Source organism: Tachyglossus aculeatus, chromosome 1 (genome assembly GCF_015852505.1).
Source record: "Tachyglossus aculeatus isolate mTacAcu1 chromosome 1, mTacAcu1.pri, whole genome shotgun sequence".
Taxonomy (NCBI): Eukaryota; Metazoa; Chordata; class Mammalia; order Monotremata; family Tachyglossidae; genus Tachyglossus; species Tachyglossus aculeatus.
The window spans coordinates 141,151,369-141,175,560 of record NC_052066.1 but is presented as its reverse complement, the minus strand read 5'-3'; the positions used below and the strand labels follow the sequence as shown (position 1 = coordinate 141,175,560).

Sequence of the window (24,192 nt, the reverse complement as noted above, 5' to 3'; positions counted from 1 at the left end):
TAATGACTCCTTGGATCAGTCATTTCTGGGCCTTTAGAGACTCTGGGGTGCACCTGCCACCCATAGCAAGAGAGCAGAACTGAAGCCACTATTCAAGATGCTCTAGGCTGCCCCAGTTCCCTGGTTGGTGAACCTGAAACTCCCTCCAACGAAGTTTGCCTGCTAAAACACCACATAGAGAAGGAATTGGTCAGAATCAGTCAAGCAAACCAAGGAAATGGTCTGTCCATCGACCAACAGGTTGGCCTGAGCACCTTTTGGGGTCAGAGAACTACAGGAGTCCCCTTGGACACTTCCAAAAGAAGCTTGAGAGTACTGGAAAGCCATTGTGGACATTCAACAAAACCTAACCTTTGCATGAACGTGACAGTGGTGTGTGTGAATGTGTGTTTGTGGTGGGCTCTAGTTTACTAACTCCACAGACTAGCAGCCTTGACAAATCTGTGCAGTTCATTCAGCTGGTTCTCTGCTGCTCCTTTCACTAGGCCAGCCTGTCTTCAGGAAGGTTCATGCTAGAGAACGCGCCATCCCCTCCACTGTAATCAGGATTGCAGGTACCATTTCATTGTGATCATGGTAGCCCACAGTATACTTCCATGAGCATCAGCTGCTTCAGGGGTTCCGGGTATCCTGCTGCTCAGATGCTCAGGTTGGAACTTCCATCTCCTCTGTCACAGGACATCTCTGGGAAACAGACCTTTGCAGCAAGAAGTCTGGGGCAGCCTCTGCCCTGCTCTAGGAATGTGAGGAGCTGGGCCTGTGATTTCAATGTTCTTATTAAAAAAAAACACCTGGTCAGGAAGGGTGAAGAAGGCATCAGACAAGGCTGAATGTGTTGGGGAAATGAATCCAGATTTCCCCAATTCCTTGGGAGACATTGGCTTTTGGAAAAGTCTGTCGCCTCTCCAGAAATGAAAGGATTGTTCTACCTAAGAAAATGGAAGCTTGATTAAAATCAAATCTGCACCCTTTGATCCCAAGAGCAGTATATATCCTTTCTCTTCAGGACAAAGGGCTGCCTTGAAGATTGCACTGTTTGATTCCTTTCCCAGGGTCTCAAGGGAACCTGGAGCAGGAAATGTAATGCATCCGGTTTAGTCCTGCCTCTTTTGGGTCTTTTGTCAGCATGAGTGAAAAGTTGGAGAATCCAGGACAGGGATGATCTCAAGACACTTCTAACTACATTTTCCCACTCTAAATTAATTGTTGATTTTTCTCTGTAAACAGAATAGCAGCAACACCTCTTTAGCAAGAACTCCACCAAAAAGCCAACACCGCATTCTTGGCTTTCCTGAGACTAGTCTTCTATCGTATTCCTTCCTAGTTAGGATTTCGCACCCCTTGCTCAAGGCTTGGGAACCCAGCTGTGATTGATTGAGAAGAACAGAATTGCAGCTGGGTCTCCCTAAAGCTGGGTCTCCATCTTTGCTTTTTTCCCACCCACGCATTCAGTTGGAAGGAAAAAGGAGAGCTAGCTGTTCTTGGAAAGCTTATTACATGTTGGTTTGAAGGCGGGGGGTGGGGGGGTCTGTCTTCTGGTGATAGGCCTCTTTGAGTTGTCCCCCAGTGGTTCATCTGGATCCAACACAATCTTGCTTTTGGCTCAAAACGTGCTGGGAAGGAACAGAGATCCAAATTTTTAACAGGGGGTGGTTTGTGTTTTCTGTTGAAACCAACCTTCCCAGTCAGGCCTGTTGAAGGTGCAGTGATGTCACCCCTCTCACTGCCTTCTATTTCCTCACTGCCCTCCCGATCTCCCACTGAGACAGGACTGTGTCTGCTTCAGCCCCACTAGGGCCGCAGTGACCATTGCCCTTTCCAGTCTTTCCTTTCCATCTGGGCTTTCAGCAATGGAGGAGTTCTCAAGCAGCATTGCTAGCAGTCCCCCATCCCCATCACCCCCTCTCTACTTCTCCCCTGTCCCGATTTCATGAGCTAAGCCTCGGATGCCTCAGAACCCCTGTTCTAAGATAAACCAGAATGCTGCTCTAGGACCCCACTGGGGAAGCCAAAGAACCAATGCAAAAAAGATCAGGTCCTTCACCATAAAACAACCCAACCAGCCAGCAAAGATAGAAGATGGTCCTTCCTTACAAGGTTGTTGATGCTCCTCTGTCTGGTCTCCTTAGCATCCCTTCCTTTTTTTTTTAATGCTATTTGTTATGCGCTTACTATGTGCCAGGCACTGTAGTAAGTGCTGGGGTAGATACAAGTTAATCAGGTTCAACACAGTCCATGTCCCACTTGGGGCTCAGTCTTAATTCCTATTTTAAAGGGGAAATTAAAAGAGAAACTAAAAACTAAAAAATTAAAATTAAATAACATTAAATAAAATTGAAATTAAAAGAGAAATTTAAAGAGAATTTAAAGAGAAACTGAGGCACAGAGAAATGAAGTGACTTGCCCAAGGTGACTAAACAGACGTGTGGTGAAACTGGGATTAGAACCCAGGTCCTTCTGACTTCCGGCCTGTGCTCTATCCACTAGGCCACACTGCTTTCTGTTCTCCATTTCCTCTCCTTCCTTCCCAAGTGAGCGCCAGATCCTGAATCCCTGTGGTGGCAGGGAGAGAGGAAAAATAAAGTCTTATAGTAAACAGAAGGATAGGTCCCTTCCATAAAATGATTGGCTAGGCCTTAAGGTAAGCATGACCTGCCAGAAAAAACACTTTCATTCAGAGTATAGAGTACAATTCATTTATAATAATAGTAATTAAGAATTATGGTACTTGTTGAGTGCTTACTATGTGTTAACTACTGTTTTAAACACTGGAGTAGACGCAAGTTACGTTAATCAGGTTGGACACAGTCCCTGTCCCACATGGGGCTAACACTGTTATCCCTATTTTTACAGATGAGTTAACTAAGGCACAGGGAAGTGAAGTGATTTGCCCAAAGTCACACAGCAGACAAGTGGCAGAGCCGGGATTAGAACCCAGGTCCTTCAGACTTCCAGGCCCGTGCTGTATCCACTAAGCCACGCTGCTTTTCATCCATCTCTTTCTGCCCTTCGTCTCTCTCCCCAATTCTAAATCTCTGGTGTACCTTTTTTGACTTCTGGCTCCTCAGAGGATTGAGTACAGGAAGTTGTATTTTAAGCTCCTGGACTCACTCCTACCTCTCTTAACTAATAATTGAGGTATTTATTAAGTTTTTACTATGTGTCAAGCACTCTTTCAAGTGTGGGGTAGATAAAGTTAATCAGGTTAGACACAGCCCCTGTCCCAAATGGGGCTCACAGTCTAAATAGGAGGGAGAACATTCATTCATTCATTCAATCGTATTTATTGAGCACTTAATGTGTGCAGAGCACTGTACTAAGCACTTGGGAAGTACAAGTTGGCAACACATAGTGACAGTCCCTACCCAACAGCAGGCTCACAGTCTAGAAGGGGGAGACAGACAACAAAACAAAACATATTAACAAAATAAAATAAATAGAATAGTAAATATGTACAAGTAAAATAAATAGAGTAATAAATCTGTACAAACATATATACAGGTGCTGTGAGGAGGGGAAGGTGGTAAGGTGGGGGGATGGGGAGGAGGGGGAGAGAACGAGGGGGCTCAATATTTCATCCTCATTTTATAGCTGAGGAAACTGAAGCACAGAGAAGTTAAGTGACTTGCCCAGGGTTTACACCACGGACAAGTAGCAGAGCCAGGATTAGAACCTAGGTCTACTGACCCCCAGGGACTGTGCTCTTTCCGATGGGCCATGCTGCTTCCCTTACCTAACTCCCATAGCTAAGTTCCATCTCCCAACAATGGCTCCCAGCTCTATAAAAATTTAAAAATGATTATGTGGGAGCAGGTGCACATCTATCTCACCCCTTCCCACTCCCCGACAGCAAGGTAGAAGTGAGAAGAGGGGCTCATGCTCCCCAGCACCATTATTTAAATTATTTTAGGAGCCAGGATCATGAACCAGGCCTGGGAACAGAAATCAGGGCTTGGGGCCAATATGGAACTGACACAGAGGTATAGACAGTCCTGATTTTCGTATATCTGAAACTCAATCAATCCTGAACCATCGGGATGTGACATCATACAGTATTGCATTTACACAACCTAGATGTTGATTAGTTATCAGAAATTCCTGTGTTGGTGGCACAAGTCACTTCGCCAATCAAGTTGTGGCAGCACAGTGATACCTTGACCAGTCCCTTAGTCCATCCAGCCCAGGTCTGTGTCTCCATCGGGTAACAAGACACACAGAGTGGTCATGAGTTGGTTGCCTTCCTAGACAGCCATCTGGACTATCAGAGATTACCCATCTTCCACCCTTAACTTTCCCCTCTCTATTTTTTTAAATGAGATTTTCTAAGCACTTTGTATGTGCCAGGCACTGTATTAAGCACTGGAGTAGATACAGACTAATCAGGTTGGACACAATCCATCTCCCACGTGAGGTTCACAGCCATAATCCTTATTTTGCAGATGAGGTAACTGAGGCACAGAGAATTTAAGTGAATCTCCCAAATTCACATGGCAGAGAAGTGGTGAAGTCAGATTTAGAACACAGATCCCCTGACTCACAGGCCTGTGTTCTTTCCACTAGGTTATGCTTCTTATTATTCTCTATCCCTACCTTTCCTGCCAGTGACCCAGTATGGTTCATGTGTCAACCCAGGCCCCACTTTGAAGCTAGCATTTTTTAGGCCAATAATATTCACTTCCTGCCTCTCATCCCCTGAGCCCTCCAAGTCAACCTTTTCTTGGTATTCCTCCTGCAGTCTCCATCAACAGTTTCTCCACTCTCCATCCACTGTCACAGGCCCCAACAATTTGATGGGTTTTTAGCCTGGTTTGAAGCCCTGGATTTTTTTCCATTCTGTAAACTCATTTCCTTCCCAGAAAATGCCATGTCCACATGTGCAGCATAATTTTTATCTTTATAATCAGCAGTAATTGGGATTGATTGAGCAACTTCCTCTGAGGAACTCAAAGGTTCTTCCAAATGCAAGGGTCTCATTCATCATCACCACAGCCTGGTTCAATCAGTGTTCAATTCCCTTGTGTGTAATGGGCAAGAAAAGGATGCGCAGATGGTGAGAGGCTCCCAAAGTAATCCATCGGGGAACCGAGAACTCTCCAGAGACCCTCACCTACCCACCATACAGTCATGTTGACCCTTGACCACTGAATTTCCCCATTCTGTGTACAGATCAGCTTGGATCCCTTCCTCATCCATCTCCCATCTGTTGTTACAAATCAGAATTGCAGCCAAGAAAATCTTCCACGTTAATCATAAATTGCCATGGGATCCAGACTTAGATTGTCCAGCAAAATGCAAGTATCATCTCATCCAGTGATTATAGAAACATATTCTGGTCCTGGGAGAATGGATGACAGGGGCAGGGAACCTGTCCTATTTTATTTTATTTTATCTGTTGAGTCATCTCCAACCCATAGTGACTCCATGGACACATCTCTCCCAGAATGCCCCACCTCCAGCTGCAATCATTCTGGTAGTGTATTCAATGAGTTTTCTTGGTCAAAATATAGAAGTGGTTTACCATTGCCTTCTTCCACCCAGTTAATTTAGGTCTCCGCCCTCGACTCTCCTTGATTCACCTGTTCTAATCCTGGCTCTGCCACTTGTCTGCTGTGTGACCTTGGGGAAGTCACTTAACTTCTCTGTGTCTCAGTTACCTCATCTGTAAAATGGGGATTGAGACTTTGAGCCCCATGTGGGACAAGGATTGTATCCAATTTGATTACCTTGTATCTACCCCAGTGCTTAGAACTGTGCTTGGCACACAGTAAGCACTTAACAAATGCCATTATTATTATCATTATTATTAGTATTATTTTGACTTATAGCAGCTTGCCTTCCACTCACTAGCCACTGCTCAAGCTAGGAATAATAACAATAATAATAATGGTATTTGCTAAGCATTTACTATGTGCAAGGCACTGTTCTAAGTGCTGGGGTGGCTACAAGATGATCAGGTTGTCCCATGTGGGGCTCACAGTCTTAATCCCCAGATGAGGGAACTGAGGCACAGAGAAGTTAAGTGACTTGCCCAAAGTCACACAGCTGACAAGTGGCAGAGTCAGGATTAGAACCCACAACCTCTGACTCCCAAGCCTCTGCTTGACTCCATCTTCAACCGCTCACTCTCCACTGGTTCCTTCCCCTCTGCCTTCAAACATGCCCATGTCTCTCCCATCCTAAAAAAACCCTCTCTTGACCCCACCTCACCTTCTAGTTATCGTCCCATATCCCTCCTACCATTCCTTTCCAAACTCCTTGAACGAGTTGTCTACACGCGCTGCCTAGAATTCCTCAACAACAACTCTCTCCTCGACCCCCTCCAGTCTGGCTTCCGTCCCCTTCATTCCACGGAAACTGCGCTCTCAAAGGTCACCAATGACCTCCTGCTTGCCAAATCCAACGGCTCATACTCTGTCCTAATCCTCCTCGACCTCTCAGCTGCCTTTGACACTGTGGACCACCCCCTTCTCCTCCACACGTTATCTGACCTTGGCTTCACAGACTCCGTCCTCTCCTGGTTCTCCTCTTATCTCTCCGGTCGTTCTTTCTCAGTCTCTTTTGCAGGCTCCTCCTCCCCCTCCCATCCTCTTACGGTGGGGGTTCCCCAAGGTTCAGTACTTGGTCCCCTTCTGTTCTCAATATACACTCACTCCCTTGGTGACCTCATTCGCTCCCACGGCTTCAACTATCATCTCTACGCTGATGACACCCAGATCTACATCTCTGCCCCCGCTCTCTCCCCCTCCCTCCAGGCTCGCATCTCCTCCTGCCTTCAGGACATCTCCATCTGGATGTCCGCCCGCCACCTAAAGCTCAACATGTCGAAGACTGAGCTCCTTGTCTTCCCTCCCAAACCTTGTCCTCTCCCTGACTTTCCCATCTCTGTTGACGGCACTACCATCCTTCCCGTCTCACAAGCCCGCAACCTTGGTGTCATCCTCGACTCTGCTCTCTCATTCACCCCTCACATCCAAGCCGTCACCAAAACCTGCCGGTCTCAGCTCCGCAACATTGCCAAGATCCGCCCTTTCCTCTCCATCCAAACTGCTACCCTGCTCATTCAAGCTCTCATCCTATCCCGTCTGGACTACTGCACTAGCCTTCTCTCTGATCTCCCATCCTCGTGTCTCTCTCCACTTCAATCCATACTTCATGCTGCTGCCCGGATTATCTTTGTCCAGAAACGCTCTGGACATATTACTCCCCTCCTCAAAAACCTCCAATGGCTACCGATCAATCTGCGCATCAGGCAGAAACTCCTCACCCTGGGCTTCAAGGCTCTCCATCACCTCGCCCCCTCCTACCTCACCTCCCTTCTCTCCTTCTACTGCCCAGCCCGCACCCTCCGCTCCTCCACCGCTAATCTCCTCACTGTACCTCGCTCTCGCCTGTCCCGCCATCGACCCCCGGCCCACGTCATCCCCCGGGCCTGGAATGCCCTCCCTCTGCCCATCCGCCAAGCTAGCACTCTTCCTCCCTTCAAGGCCCTGCTGAGAGCTCACCTCCTCCAGGAGGCCTTCCCAGACTGAGCCCCTTCTTTCCTCTCCCCCTCGTCCCCCTCTCCATCCCCCCGTCTTACCTCCTTCCCTTCCCCACAGCACCTGTATATATGTATATATGGTTGTACATATTTATTACTCTATTTATTTATTTATTTATTTATTTATTTTACTTGTACATTTCTATCCTACTTATTTTATTTTGTTGGTATGTTTGGTTCTGTTTTCTGTCTCCCCCTTTTAGACTGTGAGCCCACTGTTGGGTAGGGACTGTCTCTATGTGATGCCAATTTGTACTTCCCAAGCGCTTAGTACAGTGCTCTGCACATAGTAAGCGCTCAATAAATACGATTGATTGATTGATTGATTGATTGATTGACTCTCCCTCCTGTAGCCGAGACTGGTAGAGTACTGGAAACTCTACAGATGTGATGCTGAGAGTAGAGGGAACCTGTATATCAACTCTGTTGTATTGTACTCTCCCAAGTGCTTAGTACAGTGCTCTGTGCAAAGTAATCACTCCATAAATGCCATTGATGGATTGGATGATGGAAAGCAATGTACATCAATCAATCAATCAATCAATCAATTGTATTTATTGAGTGCTTACTGTGTGCAGAGCACTGTACTAAGCGCTTGGGAAGTACAAGCTGGCAACATATAGACAGTCCCTACCCAACAGTGGGCTCACAGTCTAGAAGGGGGAGACAGAGAACAAAACCAAACGTACTAACAAAATAAAATAAATAGAATAGATAGGTACAAGTAAAATAAATAAATAAATAAATAGAGTAAAAATATGTACAAACATATATACATAGTTTGAGTCCTCCCCAATTCTCCTATTGGTGCCTAACATTTTGGTTCCAGTGGTCACAGCATTGAAGAGGTGGGAAAATACCTGCTCATAAACCATTTTCTGATTGAACTAAAGAGAGCTGAAAATAAGTTTGGGACCTAGAGAAATCCCATGTGAAAGTGTACCACAGGCCTGAAAGAAGTCAGGTTGAAGGCAGATATAAGTTAATGTGTGATATGGAGAATAGAAAAGGAGGTGGGAAAGATCCTCTTCAAGGAAGATTTGGCCCAAGTAGTTTTCATATTTCTGTGAGCCTGGTTCTTGGCAAAACTGGCCCCAAAATTCACTTTCAGATCTCCAAGTCGCATGATCAATTAGTATTGCTTCCTGAGCCTCCTTCTCTCCTGCGGACTTTCCTATTGAAGGAAGGTAGAGGTGAGCAGAGCAGCCATAAAGCCCTGCCTCAGTATCCCTCATTGCCATCACCGTGGGCAGAGACTACTGCCCCCATCGAAGCCTGGAAACAACACTGCTATGGGATAGCTTGCAGGCAGGCCTCTTTTCAGGCACGGGGACGGGAAAATTGCTCAACTGTTTCTGAAAGATCGTAGCCCTACGCCATTGATAGGGACCAGTCAGTCTAGGATCCAGTCAGTCAGCAGCAGCATAAAGAGAATCATCCTCTCCTGCAGCCAGATTTGAACCTGCCAATGAGGGACACTGGAAGGAGGCATAAGAAAACATAGGGAGAGCTTTCTCACCTCTGCAGGCAGAAGAAAATGGATCCTACAGCCAAACACACATGCATTCAGAGTCAACAAACAATCCCAGACCAGGGGAACCCCTCTGAGGCCTGACATAATGGCTAGATTTTCTTAGAAAAAATGTATCCTGATCCAACAGTTTTGCTTCCGCAAACATGGACCTGGCCATAAGCTCATTGTGTGCTAATTCTGTTGCATTGTACTCTCCTAAGCGCTTACTATGGGGCTGTGCACACAGTAAAGTGCTGAACAAATTCCACTGATTGATTGATTGATTGAAGTGTAGTCCTGAAGTGTTGCCAGCTCTTTTGAACCCCTGAAATGTTGGATTCAGAAGGCTGGGGTTGTCTGGGAAGCAACTATCCAAGGTCAAGCAACTCTGACAGTGTCCTCAAGCTCCAGCCTCAGAGAACCTACCATTAAACAGACAGTCTCTTTGTTTCTGGTCTCTGTGATCCAGTCAGTGAGAACAAATTGGAGTCAGATTTCCATTAAGACCTTTCCTCATCTCTACCTTCGCTGAATGTAGATGTGAATCCACAAGGCTCTAAAGGAGGTTCCTTGCAGCAAAGATTCACTTTGCTCAACCCTAGGTTCCTGCCAGAATTTTCGTCACGTTTTTCCAGAAAATCAAATGTTCTCGATCTGATTTTCTGGGGAATGGGGGTGGATTCTCCCTTGGGTCAGCCTTAAGCAAGGATTTTGTTAGGAATTCAGTGTTCCTGATGTTCACACACTGGGGGAATCTCACACAGTTCTTGGGAAAGGGAAAGTTACTTTCTCAGTCCTTTGTTATCTAAAATATCACATATCACAGCTCCTGGGCAGTCTCAGCCAATGACTAAATGTGTGCAAGAGATTTCAATGGTGAAGAGCAGCTCATACAAAACGCAGTAGGAAAGCAAGGGGAAGAATTAAAGAAGCGTTTGAATTTCTAATTGCTGATTTGCTGCAGGGGACAAAGTCTTTCAGCCTAGCTGCTGGGAGATTTTTAATTAGGGCCGGGTTCACAGCCACTGTTGCTGTCACCATTTTAGCTCAATCCCGTGATCAGAATGTGGGCAACGGCCTCCTGACTATTTTTTTATGGCATTTGTTAAGTGCTTACTATGTGCCAGGCACTGTACTGGGTGCTGGGGTAGATACACAATGATTAGGTTGGACACAGTCTGTGTCCCCCATAGGGCTCATAGTCTTAATTCCCATTTTATAGATGAGGGAACTGATCTACCGAGAAGCTGAGTGACTTGCCTGCCATCTCACAGCAGACAAATGACAGAGCCAGGATTAGAACCCATGTCTTATTACTCCCAGGTGTGTTCTCTTTCGACTTTGAGGGCAAATTGAAAGATGGCAGGAGAGGTCAGTAGTGAATCGAGGTTCAAACTTGAGGCCTTCAAGAGGGAAGTTGACTGGCAGTGAGATTAGGTTAGTGGCAAATGTCTTGCCCAGAACTAGTCTTGGCCAGGCTGAGGGATGCCTAAAATGTGAGGGACATTCATTCAATCATATCTATTGAGTGCTTACTGTGTGCAGAACACTGTACTAAGCACTTGATAAAGTGAGTTGGTCAGGTTCACCCAGCAGAAGAGTGGAGGAGCGGGGATAATAATGATGGTATTTGTTAAGCGCTTACTATGTGCAAAGCACTGTTCTAAGCACTGGGGAGGTTACAAGGTGATCAGGTTGTCCCACAGGGGGCTCACAGTCTTAATCACCATTTTACAGATGAGGTAACTGAGGCACAGAGAAGTTAAGTGCTTTGTCCAAAGTCACACAGTTACACAGCTGACAATTGGCAGAGCTGGGATTTGAACCCATGGCCTCTGACTCCAAAGCCCGTGCTCTTTCCACTGAGCCACGCTTCTGGAAGCTATCGCCCATTCAAGGACCCAGCAATCTTAGAAGGGAATTTTTGCTTTCCCTGTGGCCGTGGCTATATTTTAAGGGTTGTGAGGGGACAGATGAGTGACAGAAAAGTCTCTTGTTTGGGCTTCAAGGTAGCTTCCCTCTTGCTCATTGAATGTCCTCTTCTTAGGCTGATAACAATAATAATAATGATAGTATTTGGTAAGTGATTCTACATATCAAGCAGTATACTCAGTGCTGGGGTAAATAATCTCATCTATCTCACCATCAACCCTTCACCCACTTCCTGTCTCTGGTCCGGACCGTCCTCCCTCTTCATGTCCAACAGACCATCGCTCTCCCCACCTTCACAGACTTTTTGTATGGCATTTAAGTGCTTACTATATACCAGGCACTGTACTAAGCACTGGGGAAGATACAAGCCAATCAGGTTAGACACAGTTCTCTAGCCCATATGGGGCTCTCAGTCTAAATCCCCATTGTACAGATAAGGGAACTGAGGCACAAAGAAGTGAAATGATTTGCCCAAGGTCACACTGCAGACAAACGACAGAGCTGGGATTAGAACCCGAGTCCTTCTGATCTCCAGCCTCATGCTCTATCCACTAGGCCATGCTGCTTCCCTTATTAAAAGTGAATCTCCTCCAAGAGGCCATTTCCTCTTCTCCAACACCTTTCCACAGAATAATAATAATAATGACATTTATTAAGTGCTTTCTATGTGCAAAACAATGTTCTAAGCACTGGGGAGGTTACAAGGTGATCAGGTTGTGCCACGGGGGGCTCGCAGTCTTAATCCCCATTTTACAGATGAAGTAACGGAGACACAGAGAAGTTAAGTGACTTGCCCAAAGTCACACAGCTGACAATTGGCGGAGCTGGGATTTGAACCCATGAACTCTGACTCCAAAGCTCCTGCTCTTTCCACTGAGCCACGCTGTCTCCATCACATCACCCATGCCTTTGGATTTGCAAACTTTTATTGACCCCTCAGCCCTACAGTACTGTAATTTATTTGTTTATTTTAATATCTGTCTCCCCCTCTAGAAAGTAAGCTCATTTTGGGCAAGAAACATGTCTACCAACTCCATTACATTGCACTCTCTCAAGTGCTAGTATGGTGCTCTGCACATAATAAGCACTCAGTAGCTACAATTAATTGATTGGGTCAGACCCAGTCCTTGTCCAACATGACACTCACAGTCTAGTAGGGGCGATCCATATTCTTCAGGGAAGCGTTTTCCCTGACACGTGGAGATGGTAACTCTTCCTCTTCTCCCACTCCCTTTCACATCACCCTGACTTGCTCCTTTCATTCATTCCCCCCTCCCAGCCCCACAGCACTTATGTACATAACTGTAATTTATTTTTTATACTGATGACTGTCTCCGCCTCTAGACCGTAAACTCGTTGTGAGCAGAGAATGTGTCTGTTTATTGTTATATTCTACTCTCCCAAGCGCTTAGTACAGTGATGTATACACAGTAAACACTCAGTAAATATGATTGATTGACTGGTGGAAAGGGCTTTGCTGTTTCCTTGTTGGTTTCGTAGAGGATGAACTCCTGCCCTCGACTCAACATCTGTCTGTTTCCTCCTGCAGATGACGCAAATGACAAACAGCCCTTGACCAGCAAAGAGGAAGAGGAACGCCGCATTGCAGAACTAGGCCGTCCCATCCTGGGGGAACACACCAAGCTGGAAATCATCATTGAGGAATCCTATGAGTTCAAGGTACTAGCCCTGAAACCACCTCAGGACCCCTGAGTCCAGGCAATGACTTCTGAAATCGCATGGATTAGCCGTGCTTTAGGGAAAATGTAACATGAAAAAATGTTACATTAAGCAGCTGGATTGAGCTAGACAAATGCCAGAGGCTAGACAAACCTAAACAATCTCTACCCACAATGAGCTTACAGTCTAGAGGGGGAGAGAGACATTAATGTAAATAAATAAATTACAGATATGTGCTGTGGGGCTAGGAGGAGGGATGAATAAAGGGAGCAAGACAGGGCGACGCTGAAGGGAGTGGGAGAAAGCCTAGTGGAAAGAACCCAAGCATGAGAGACAGAGGATCCGGGTTCTAATCCTAGCTCTGCTTGCTGTGAGACCTTAGGCTAGTCATTTAACTTCCCTGTACCTCAGTTTTCCTGTTATCCCTCCTATTCATTCAGGACAGGGACTGTGTCCAACCTAATTCACTTGTATCTACCCTAGTGCTTAGAACAGTGTTTGACACATAGTGAGCATTTAACAAATTCCATTAAAAAAATGTGGAGATGGGTTATGCCTTGCTCCTGGACTGCTAGGTGATTTTTTTTTCAATGGTATTTGTTTAGCACTTTCTATGTGCTAGGCACTGTAATAAGCACTGAGGTAGTTGAAAGCTAATCAGGTTGGACACAGTCTATGTCCCATATCGGGCTCACAGTCTTAATCACAGGGAAGCAGCGTGGCTCAGGGGAAAGAGCACGGGCTTTGGAGTCAGAGGTCATGGGTTCAATTTCCGGCTCTGCCAGTTGTCAGCTGTGTGACTTTGGGCAAGTCACTTAACTTCTCTGGGCCTCAGGTCCCTCATCTGTAAAATGGGGATAAAGACTGTGAGTCCCCTGTGAGACAACTTGATCACCTTGTAACCTCCCCAGTGCTTAGAACAGTGCTTTGCACATAGTAAGCACTTAATAAATGCCATCATTATTATTTATTGTATTTATTTCATCCCCATTTTGCAGGTGAGGGAACTGAAGCACAGAGAAGTTAAGTGACTTGCTCAAGGTCACACAGAAGACAAGAGAAGCAGTGTGGCTTAGTGGATAGAGCACAGGCCTGGGAGTCAGAAGGACTTGGGTTCTAATCTTGGCTCTGCCACTTGTCTCCTGTGTGACCGAGGGCAACTTCTCTGCCTCAGTACCCTCATCTGTAAAATGGGGGTTAAGACTGTGAACCCCATGTGGGTTAGGAACTGTGTCCATCTGAATATATTGTATCTACCTCGGTACTTACTACTGTGATTGGCACATAGTAAACACTTAACAAATACTATTAAAAAAATGGTGGAGCCTGAATTAGAATGAAGGTACTTCTGATTCCCAGGCCCATGTTCTATCCACTAGGCCATGATGCTACCCCGGGAATATAGTTATTTGGGGGGTTGCTTTAGAGGAGGAAATAAGGGGGAGAAGGAGGGATGTCTCGATGGGCTGTTTCAGCAGGGAAAATAAATGAAACATGAATTTGGATGCTATCAATCATTGTCATTTATCAAGCCCTTCGTGTGTACAGAGCATTGTACTAAGCGCTTGGGAGAGTACACTACAATAGAGTTGGTAGGCACATTCCGTGTCCATGACAGGGTTACAAAGAGAAATATCATCAGGGTGGTGAAAATCCAAGACTAGTCAAGTTGCAGCAAATCCTGTCGGTTACTTCTTGGCAAGCCTGTTTCACTTCCTTTATTCACACACCAGCACTCAGCCTTAAGTCAGGACAGCAAAAAACCAAGAACCTCTTTTCTCAAGGAGTTTAGAATCAAACAGGATGACATGTATTGTGCAGTGGATAGAGCACAGGCCCAAGAGTCAGAAGGTCATGTTTTCTAATCCCACATCTGCCACTTGTCCGTTGTGTGACCTTGGGTAAATCACTTCACTTCTCGGTGCCTCGGTTACCTCATCTGTAAAATAGGGGTTGAGACTGTGAGCCCCGCATGGGACAGGGATTGTGTCCAACCCTATTTGCTTGTATCCACTCCAGTGCTCAGTATAGTGCCTGGCACATAGTAAGTGCTTAACAAATGCCATATTTATTATTATTATTGTTATGTAATTTACCTCAGTGTTACACCAGAAACTTATCCAGCCAATGGAAATTCTTCAGCAAAAGCTGAGTGGATTGGAAAGCGACATTGAGGTGACACAGTCTCCTCCATTCCCAGCAGTTGTATTCCTCTACTTGTTCAGACCCTAGAATCAGGGAATGTCAAGTAAATGAAATTTCAATATACTCACACTGGGCACATGAACTCTTATTCCTCCTAGAAACAGGATACTTTCCAAACAGCTGTGCCAAGTTGTCCAGGTTAAAACCCCGGGCCAGAATCAAAGCATCCTTCATCAATACCACATCTTTGTTCTGGGATGGAATACTCATAAAAAGAAACCATCAGACGGAACCCACATTTGAGAATTTCTGAATCAGAGCCTAGACTGGTAGTTTCAGAATACCACAGACCATCAATTCAGCTTCTGCTCCTTCTGGAATATGAATCCGGAGTTCCAAAATGCAGAAATGGGCCAGCAACTAATTGAAGCCTGCGGTATTTTCAATTTTTCTCATTAATGTTCCATTTGATCCTCACTGAGCCATTCCTTCTAAATTTAGTCCACTTGGTGCCTCCTCAAAGTGCAGGGGGAAGAAAAATTCTTCATTATTATCTTTATCATCACCTTCATCATCATTATCATCAACACCATCGTCAGCTAGTCTCTTTAGCTCATTAGTAACTGAGCTGAAAAGGTGTTTTACATCAAAGTGTCTCATCTAGACCATTTTGGGGGACAGGGACCATGTTTAATTCCCCCTCTGTCTGATTCTTTCCCTGGGGTAAGTAGAGTGCTCTGGACACAGTAAGCCCTCAATTAATTGAGAAGCAGCATGGCCCAGTGGAAAGAGCGCGGGCTCTGGAGTCAGAGGTCATGGGTTCAAATACCGGCTCCGCCAATGGTCAGCTGTGTGACTTTGGGCAAGTCACTTCACTTCTCTGGGCCTCAGTTCCCTCATCTGTAAAATGGGGATGAAGACTGTGAGCCCCCTGTGGGACAACCTGATCACCTTGTAACCCCCCCAGCACTTAGAACAGTGTTTTGCACATAGTAAGCACTTAATAAATGCCATTATTATTATTATTATTAATACTATTGTTACTATTACTACTTTTCTCCCTGCCAGCCAAGGAAAGAAAGAAACCATGGCAACTTCAATTAATCTCCCAGTTCCCCAAGCCACAGTATCCCTTTGACCAATCCTAGAATTTATGAACTTGTTCACACCTTCCTCAGCATTCATATGTGGATGTGCAGGCATGTGTGTGTACTCAATTATTTATTTTGATGACCCTAGTTAGGAATCTACTTATGTTTGTCTCCCCCATTAGAGATATGTTCCTTGTGGGAAGGGAATGTTTCACTTATATATTACATACTTTCCAATCACCTAATTGGGTCCACAACATTTAAGCAAGTCTTCAGTGAGTGCTTCTGCTATGGCTGCTACTATTACTACTACTACTAATACTAATAATAATAATAATAGTAATGATGACAATAATCATCACTGTAGTATTTGTTAAGCACTTACTATGTGTCAAGCACATTCTAAGGGATGGGGTAGATAAAAGTTAATGAGGTTTGACACAGTTCCTTCCCCACATGGGGCTCATAGTCTAAGTAGAAGGGAAGACAGGTACTAAATCCCCATTTTACAACTGAGGAAACTGAGGTACAGAAAATTTAAGCAACTTGCCCATGGTCACACAGCAATCCAGGTCCTCTGACTCCCAGGGCTGGGCTCTTTCGACTAGGCAACACTATTTCTACTACTATTACTCTGAGCCCCTGGACTAACTCTGTTTTAAACGCTGCTGACTCTGGCCACCTGGCCTTGTAGGCCCAAGTATGGTGACGCATTGACAAATATATCACATCGATCCCTCTTATCTCCTAGAACAAAAGATGCAAGTGAGACTTCAATTTTTCTCCCTGCCGTGCTACTCCCTAATTTTTATTCCTTCAAGACTTTAGTTTTTGAGCTAGCATTTGTTCGTATAATAATCACAAAAAGTGTCGTATTTCTCATATGGGAAAATCAGTTTTTATACACTGACCATCTTTCCCTTCTCCCTCGCAGATATACCACCAAGCACTTTATTGGCTAACTCACTTTGCTACTTAGGCCTAGTCTTAAGTGGTATCTGGAGTAAATCATAGATTCATGGTTAGAAGTGAGCCTCTGAGTGACAGGCACAATGTAACATTTTTCCAAGTGTGTATTCTCTTCCAGTGCTTCGTACAGTGCTCTGCAAAAACAGTAGACACATAATAAGTACTATTATTACTACTACTACTAGTGGAGAAGCAGTTTTGGATAGAACACAGGCCTAGGAGTCAGAAGGACCTGCGTTCTAATCCCAGCTCTGCCACTTGTCTGCTATGTGCCTTGGGCAACTCACTTAACTTCTCTGTGCCTCAGTTACCTCATCTGTAAAATAGGGATTGCATGTGGGATATGGACTTTGTCCAACCTGATTACCTTGTATCTACCCCAGCAATTAAAACAGGGCCTGGATCATAGTGAGCGTTTAACAAATACCATAAAAAGGGCCCAAAGTTATTTCTCTCCCTCTTTATCTTCTACAGACTATCACTCTCCCCACCTTCATTCAGAGCCTTATTGAAGCCACATCTCCTCCAAGAGGCCTTCTCTAAGTTCCCTTTTCCTCTTCTCCTACTCCCTTCCGCATCACCTTTATACTTAAATTTGCACCCTTTATTCACCCCTGCCACAGCCCCACAGTACCTATGTGCATATTCATAATTTATTCATATTAATGTCTGGCTTCCCCTCTAAACTGTAAGCTCATTGTGGGCAGGGTACGCGCCTACCAATTCTGTCTTATTGAACTCTCCCAAGTGCTTAGTACAGTGCTCTGCATACAGTAAGCGCCCAGTAAATACAATTGATTGATTGACTGTCACTTGGAATGTGGAGTCTCCATCTTGGTACTGCTCTGAATGTCCGAAACATTTCATAGAGTGGATGAGTCCAGAGCAGAAAGGGAGATGAAGAATGCTTGGGTCAAGTGACATCAAACCTAGCCAATGGCAGACTTTTTTTTTATTCTCTGTCACATGAACAGTGGAACGATGAGAATGCCTTCATTGGTAAATATCTCCCTTTAGACCCCAGAACCTGTGTTAACAAGATAGAAGAGAGACTTTTTGGCTTCTGTAAACAGATATTAAGAGAAAGGAATAGGCTGGGAGGGCTTTCTAACCTTATTTTTTTCTCTATGACTGTGTCATTTCAGAGCAAATCACTGCCTTTCCCATTTCTCTATTTTGTTACCACTTGGGATTTTGATGGCTCTTCATTTCTAGCCTCCAAAGCTCGCTTCTCCATGCATCATTTAGCTTGAAATGTGCAACCTCCTTTCATAGGAAATGCAGGTGCATCGTGTCAAAATTTTGAAATCAGCAAATATAATGCATGTTTATGCTTCTTCAAAATTAGGATTTGGAGGATTCGCTGACAGCAAGTTCGGTTGTTTGGTAGCGAACTTAATGTAGTTTAGCCTCCAAAGCTGCTTAGCACACTGGGCGTGCTCACCAGCTCTGGAGTCTCTATGGGTACACCCCTGAGTTTACCGTGTGCGTCTTCTGGTTTAGTACACGATCGCTTGGCTGCCTCAGCTGATATATTAACTGACATTTAGCGGTCATCGTACGGATCCAACCGCTTGACAAGTGTCTAAAATATTAAGGGGCATGGAACTCATCAGTAGCAAAACAGATGGAGACGCAAACCCAGATTGACAGGCACAATTCAAGCTGGTAAAGAGTAGCTTGGGAAAATCATGGTCCAACAGGAACAAGGTGGATAAAAATGGATGACAAGGGGAAAATCAATCCACTGCAGGCTGTGGAGTAGCCTTGATGTATTCCCACTACAGTTCCTTTGATATCCAGAGAAAAGGCCCATCAGTGATTAGAACAGTGCTTGGCACATAGTAAGCACTTAAGAAATACCGTAATTATTATTTTGCTACCATTCCCACCTTCCCCAGACATAATAATACCTAGCAGAGTTCTCTGTTACTGCTGTGCAGTAACATGAGTGGAGGCCGTGAGTAAAATAAAGGAAGTTCACAAAGCCTCAATAATCCAACCTGAAATAAATGGTCGGGTCACTGCCACCCGCTTCACCCTGATCATCGGGGGCATGTCAGGCTCCATCTGTTACCAGGTTGAGGAGGATTCTGAGATTGAAAGTGGAGAGTTCCAGGTATGGATATTTCAAACTGGTGACTTGGCATTTATGCATAATAATGATGACGTTTGCTCCCAGTACTCTTGTTTGGAGTGTAACATCTGCTGCCCCTGGTATAACTCTGGAGGTTTTGAATCAACAAGATCTTAGGTTTCCCGAGGCCTTACCCAACCCAATAACAGTGGCCTCATTTTGCTTTTCATCTCCAGAGTACCGTGGACAAACTCATTAAGAAGACGAACCTAGCCCTTGTGGTCGGAACAAACAGCTGGAGAGAACAGTTTATTGAAGCGATCACCGTCAGCGCTGGTGAGTTCCCACCTCTGCTCTAACCCACATGATAAGCGGAAGAGACCTGTCTCCCAGGCTGATTTTATTTAATGAACCTCTGCCATGCTGAATATTGACAGATGGGTATTCCTAGCCAAACAAAATGGAAAACAAAGGTATTTAGCATCCACTTGCAAAACACTTGGAGGGGGGACTCAACATGGTTTAGTAGAAAGAGCACAGGCCTGGGAGTTAGAGGGATCTGGTTTCTAATCCCACTCTACTATTTGTCTGCTGTGTGACCATGGGCAAGTCACCTAATTTCTCCGTACCTCACCTTCCTCAAATGTAAAATGGAGATGAAATACCTGTTTTCCCTCATACTTAGACTGTAAATCCCATGAGGAACACGGACAGGATTTGTGCATTATAGGGTGCTCAGCACCTGGGATATGCCTGTACAGAGCTCTCTATTTTTCTTTGGGAGTAAATTAGGCCTTAGAGATACATTTGGCCCATTAGGACATCACACAGTAAGCGCTCAATAAATACGATTGATTGATTGATTGATTGATTTAGTGCATTCTCCATTCAGATCATTAAACGGCAGCCTAGCAGATTGAAGAAGTTAACCCCTAGGTGAATATTTCATTTATTCCCTAGGAGGGAGTATAATCACTCACACATGACATCAGTCAATCAACCAGTGGTATTTATAGAGTGCCCACTTTGAACAGAGCACTGTACTACGTGCTTAGGAAAATGCAATGCAACAGAGTTGGCAGACATGCTTCCTGTCCACTAAGAGCTTACTGTCTAGAGGTGGGGACAGATATTAAAATAAATTACAGATACATATGTGAGTACTGTGGGACTGAGGGTGGGGTGAATATCAAATAATAATAATGATGGGCTTTGTTAAGCGCTTATCAATAATAATAATAATAATAATAATGTTGGTATTTTTTAAGCACTTACTAGGTGCCAAGCACTGTTCTAAACACTAGGGTAGATACAAGGTAATCAGGTTGTCCCACATGGGGCTCACAGTCTCATTTTACAGATGAGGTCACTGAGGCACAGAGAAGTGTAGTGACTTGCCCAATGTTACACAGCTGCTAAGTGGCGGAGCTGGAATTAGAACCCATGACCTCTGACTCCCAAGCCTGTACTCTTTCCACTAAGCCACAATGTTTCTCAAGAGTTAAGGTCAAAATGCGTAGGTGATGCAGATGGGAGAGGGAGTAGGAGAAATGAAATGTTTTAAATCTGTATCAAACACAGATCTCACTATAATGATCATTAGAGTGACTGCAAAAATGGTAACACTCTTGTGTTCTAATTGACAATTAAGTGTGCTTAGTATAATATTCTCATAAACAGACTTATTGTATTCTGAGAGTCTTAGTTCTCTTGTCTGAATATTCAGGCACAGAAAAAGGCTGGGTTATTATAAAATACTGTATTAATTAAAATGCTTTTAAGGATTCGGGGCATTTTTCTTCCTAAATGTCAACGGCTTAATAGTTTGAGGTAAAGCTGATTATTCTGGCCTCTTTCATGAGTGTTAATTGATTCAGGAAAGGGATTAGGGTCGCTCTCTTTACCAATCTAATTTTTCTGGGTTCAATTAATTCTCAAGAAGCAGCTGAATCTTTCTTCAATCTAGCCTGTATTTTGTATCCCAGCCCTTTGGGAACTTTGGCTCAAGTTCTTAGAAATTAATGTCATGAGAGAAATCATCCTAAATCAAACCCTTTACCTATCCACCTCAGGACTCTGTCTCAAACAGTGGCACTCTGACGCTTGGTAAAACCATAATAATATTAGTAATTAAGGTATTTGTTAAGTGCTTACTATGTGCCAGGCACTGTACTAAGTGCTGGGGTGGATCAAAGCAAATTGGGTTGGGCAAAGTCCCTGTCCCACATAGGGTTTACGGTCTTAATCCCCATTTTACAGATGAGGGAACTGAGGCCCAGAGAAGTGAAATGACTTGCCCAAGGCCATGCAGCAGACAAGTGGCAGAGGCAAGATTAGAACCCTTGACTCCCGTGCAGTATCCACTAAACCATGCTGCTTCCCATGTGCTGTGCCCTCGCGGGCACCCTCCCTCACACTTGGGGAAGGGCCATCCAACATTGCCAATTTTCCCTTCTCCATCCCTAGTCCTTCTTCTAATGACCCACCATGCACCGTCCAACACACTCAACTCTCCTCTCTCCTTCCCTAACCCTCTCACCCGTCCATCAATTTATCCATCCATTAATTTATAGTATACTGGGCCCTCATAACTTCCTGTAGTGTTTCCTCTGGCCAACGGTAACTCAGAACACTGTAGGGAAAATGGCAAGGGACTGTAGAGATTCAGTCCAGAGGTGAATCTTCTGACACTTTCCAGTGTTTAGCCTGGGTGCAACCAAAGAGCTGCTAAAGAGATTCCAGCCAATGAGGGGTAAGTGACTTCAATCAATCAATCGTATTTATTGAGCGCTTACTCTGTGCAGAGCACTGTACTAAGCGCTTGGGAAGTACAAGTTGGCAACATATAGAGACAGTCCCTACCCAACAGTGGGCTCACAGTCTAAAAGACTTCGTGTCCCACGTTTCAGTTCAGAACCACACCCATCCCCTAGCCGGCTGAGGACCCGCCTCAAGGGAGAAGAAGACACCACAATGCTGGGAACCCCCAAAGAAGATTAGGGACCCCAGGAGAGAAAGGCCAGATCCCCTCACAACCTGGCTATGCTCTTTGAGCAGCCCACTATTGTGAGCCTCGGGCCACATATAAAAGTGGAGTCTTTTCTCTCCACTCCTGCAATCTGCCCTAGCCTAGAAGAGATGGGTCAGCATGACCCATAGCTAGCATGAAAAATAGTTTGGCTTAGTGGAAGTCAGAAGGACCTAGGTTCTAATCCTAGCTCTGTCACATCCGCTGTGTGAACTGGGGCAAGTCACTTAACTTCTCTGTGCCTCAATTACCTCATTTGTAAAATGGGGATTACGGGTGTGAGCTCCATGGGAGACAGGGACTGTGTCTAACCTGATTAATTTGTATATATCCCAGTGCTTAGAACAGTGCTTGTCACATAATAAGCACTTAACAATTACCATTATTATTATCATTATTTTACAGCTCAGACCACAGTGGGTCTGTGGAAAACCAGAACAAAGCAACTCCACTCCTTTAGGAAATACCTCTCCTTCCCAGAAACCACTAAGAGCACAAAGGAGACCCTTTGTTGTTAACTTGACAGGGCCCTCTTCCTTCCTCCTACACCTGAGTCACAGTACTAAACACTGAATCACACAGCTTGAATGCCTCAACTCAGAATTCAGTGCTAAGTGTTTAGTACAGCGCTCTGCACACAGTAGGTGCTCAATAAATATGATTGAATGAATGAATCCAGTGGGCCAAACAGCCAAGAGAGAAAAATTGCCATCTTCCCCCCACCACTTCTGGATCAACTTTCACCTTGCTTCTGAAAAGAACAGTGTCATGTCTGGACTTGGTCACTCCCAAGGTACTTATCTGTCAGTCCGTCAACTGTATTTATTGAACACCTACTATGTCAAGAGTACTGTACTAACTGCCTGGGAGAGTACAGTATAACAAACACATTCTTCGCCCACAACGAGTTACACTGCACTGAAGAGCTCACTATAGCAGAAGATGGTGGTCAAATCTGTGGTTTGATGTTTGTTTGGAGTGGCAGAAACCTGGCCCCTGCAACAATCTGCTGAAACTGGATCTCAGTGGCTCGTTTGGCAGCTGGTCCCGATGCTATTTGAATCCGCTGGGGCTTTTGGATTGATCCCTGCTGCTGCAGGGAGCCATGCTCCTGTGGCAGGAGGCACCTGGGAACACTTCTTTTCTAGGGGGGAAAGAAATCTCAGCATTCTTGCAAGAGCTGTGACAGGAAAAAAGACATCTCTTCCCCACACAGACGAGGAGCTGAGTTGAGGAAGATGCCACATGGCAATTAGGCTGGCCATTCCCGGCATACACTGGAGTGGAGATGGTGTCTCTCTGACTTTGCAAATAAAAGCAAGACTCCTGAAGAGAAGCCTCTGAGACCTCTGATGTGTCTCCCCCGCTTCAGCCCCTTTGACCGGGAAGGCTGAGAGGTGATTTTTGGGTCAGTCATGCTGTCAGGTGCCTGGTAAAGGCATGTTCTGTTTCAACAGTATTGTGGCAGGATCTGCTACCAGGGAAGTCAGGACAACTGCATAAAGAGCTTTCACCGCTCTTCATTTCCTTTGCTCAAAGCCTGGAAGTTCCCTGGAGCAAAGCAACTCAAGAATTAAAGGCAGGAGCATACCAGCATAGCCAATTTTCTGAGCAAATTTTGGGCTCTTTTTTGGTCCCAGGCTGGATAATCTAAACTTTCAGCTTTAAGCGTGAATGTGCGGGTTGCCCATGGTGTGTGCAGTCCTGGAGAGAGAACAATTTAGCCGTATCCATGTGGAACAGTCAGTGTAATTAACTTCATAGAGGCTGCCCAACATTTCAGGGCTTTGTGATCCCCTAAGAGGTCCATTGGTGGGGAGGGAGGAGAGAGAGAGGTTTACGTGGGTGTCTGGGAAAGGAGAAAGAGTACTGACCATAGAGCATGACTGCCTGATCTAAATCAGTTTACCCTTCCCACATGGGTAAACTAAGTCTACCTCCTGTCATCTTATTGGCTAGGATTTAATAGGACACTATCTTGGGCTTTAGGCCACCCCCAAACCACAGTTGTCTTCTTACCCCTCCTCTGGAAGTTACCGAAATAACAGGAGCGGGATTCCCCCTGTTAAACTGCCCTTTCTGTCATTGTTTGAAGACCAACAACATATGTTAAGTGCAAAATTTAATTAATGTTTGTGAGTGTGCCCTGAGTCTGAATTCACATTTTCCTCAAATGTTGAACGTTGTAGCCTAATCGTAAGTAACAGAGAACCCATG

General features: G+C 45.0%; 1 protein-coding gene across 6 annotated transcripts in view; it reads left to right on the top strand.

Moving 5' to 3' along the window:
• SLC8A1 (solute carrier family 8 member A1) overlaps positions 1 to 24,192 on the top strand; it is a 483,856-nt gene that overhangs the window by 419,267 nt on the left and 40,397 nt on the right. For 3 of the 6 annotated variants that reach the window (XM_038757945.1, XM_038757794.1, XM_038757867.1), the window contains 3 exons: positions 486 to 554; positions 12,535 to 12,665; positions 19,184 to 19,283. In XM_038757945.1, the coding sequence (XP_038613873.1) occupies positions 486 to 554; positions 12,535 to 12,665; positions 19,184 to 19,283 (300 nt within the window). The remainder of the gene's footprint in view (positions 1 to 485; positions 555 to 12,534; positions 12,666 to 19,183; positions 19,284 to 24,192) is intronic. The other 3 variants (XM_038758179.1, XM_038758105.1, XM_038758026.1) reach the window with 1 other exon arrangement.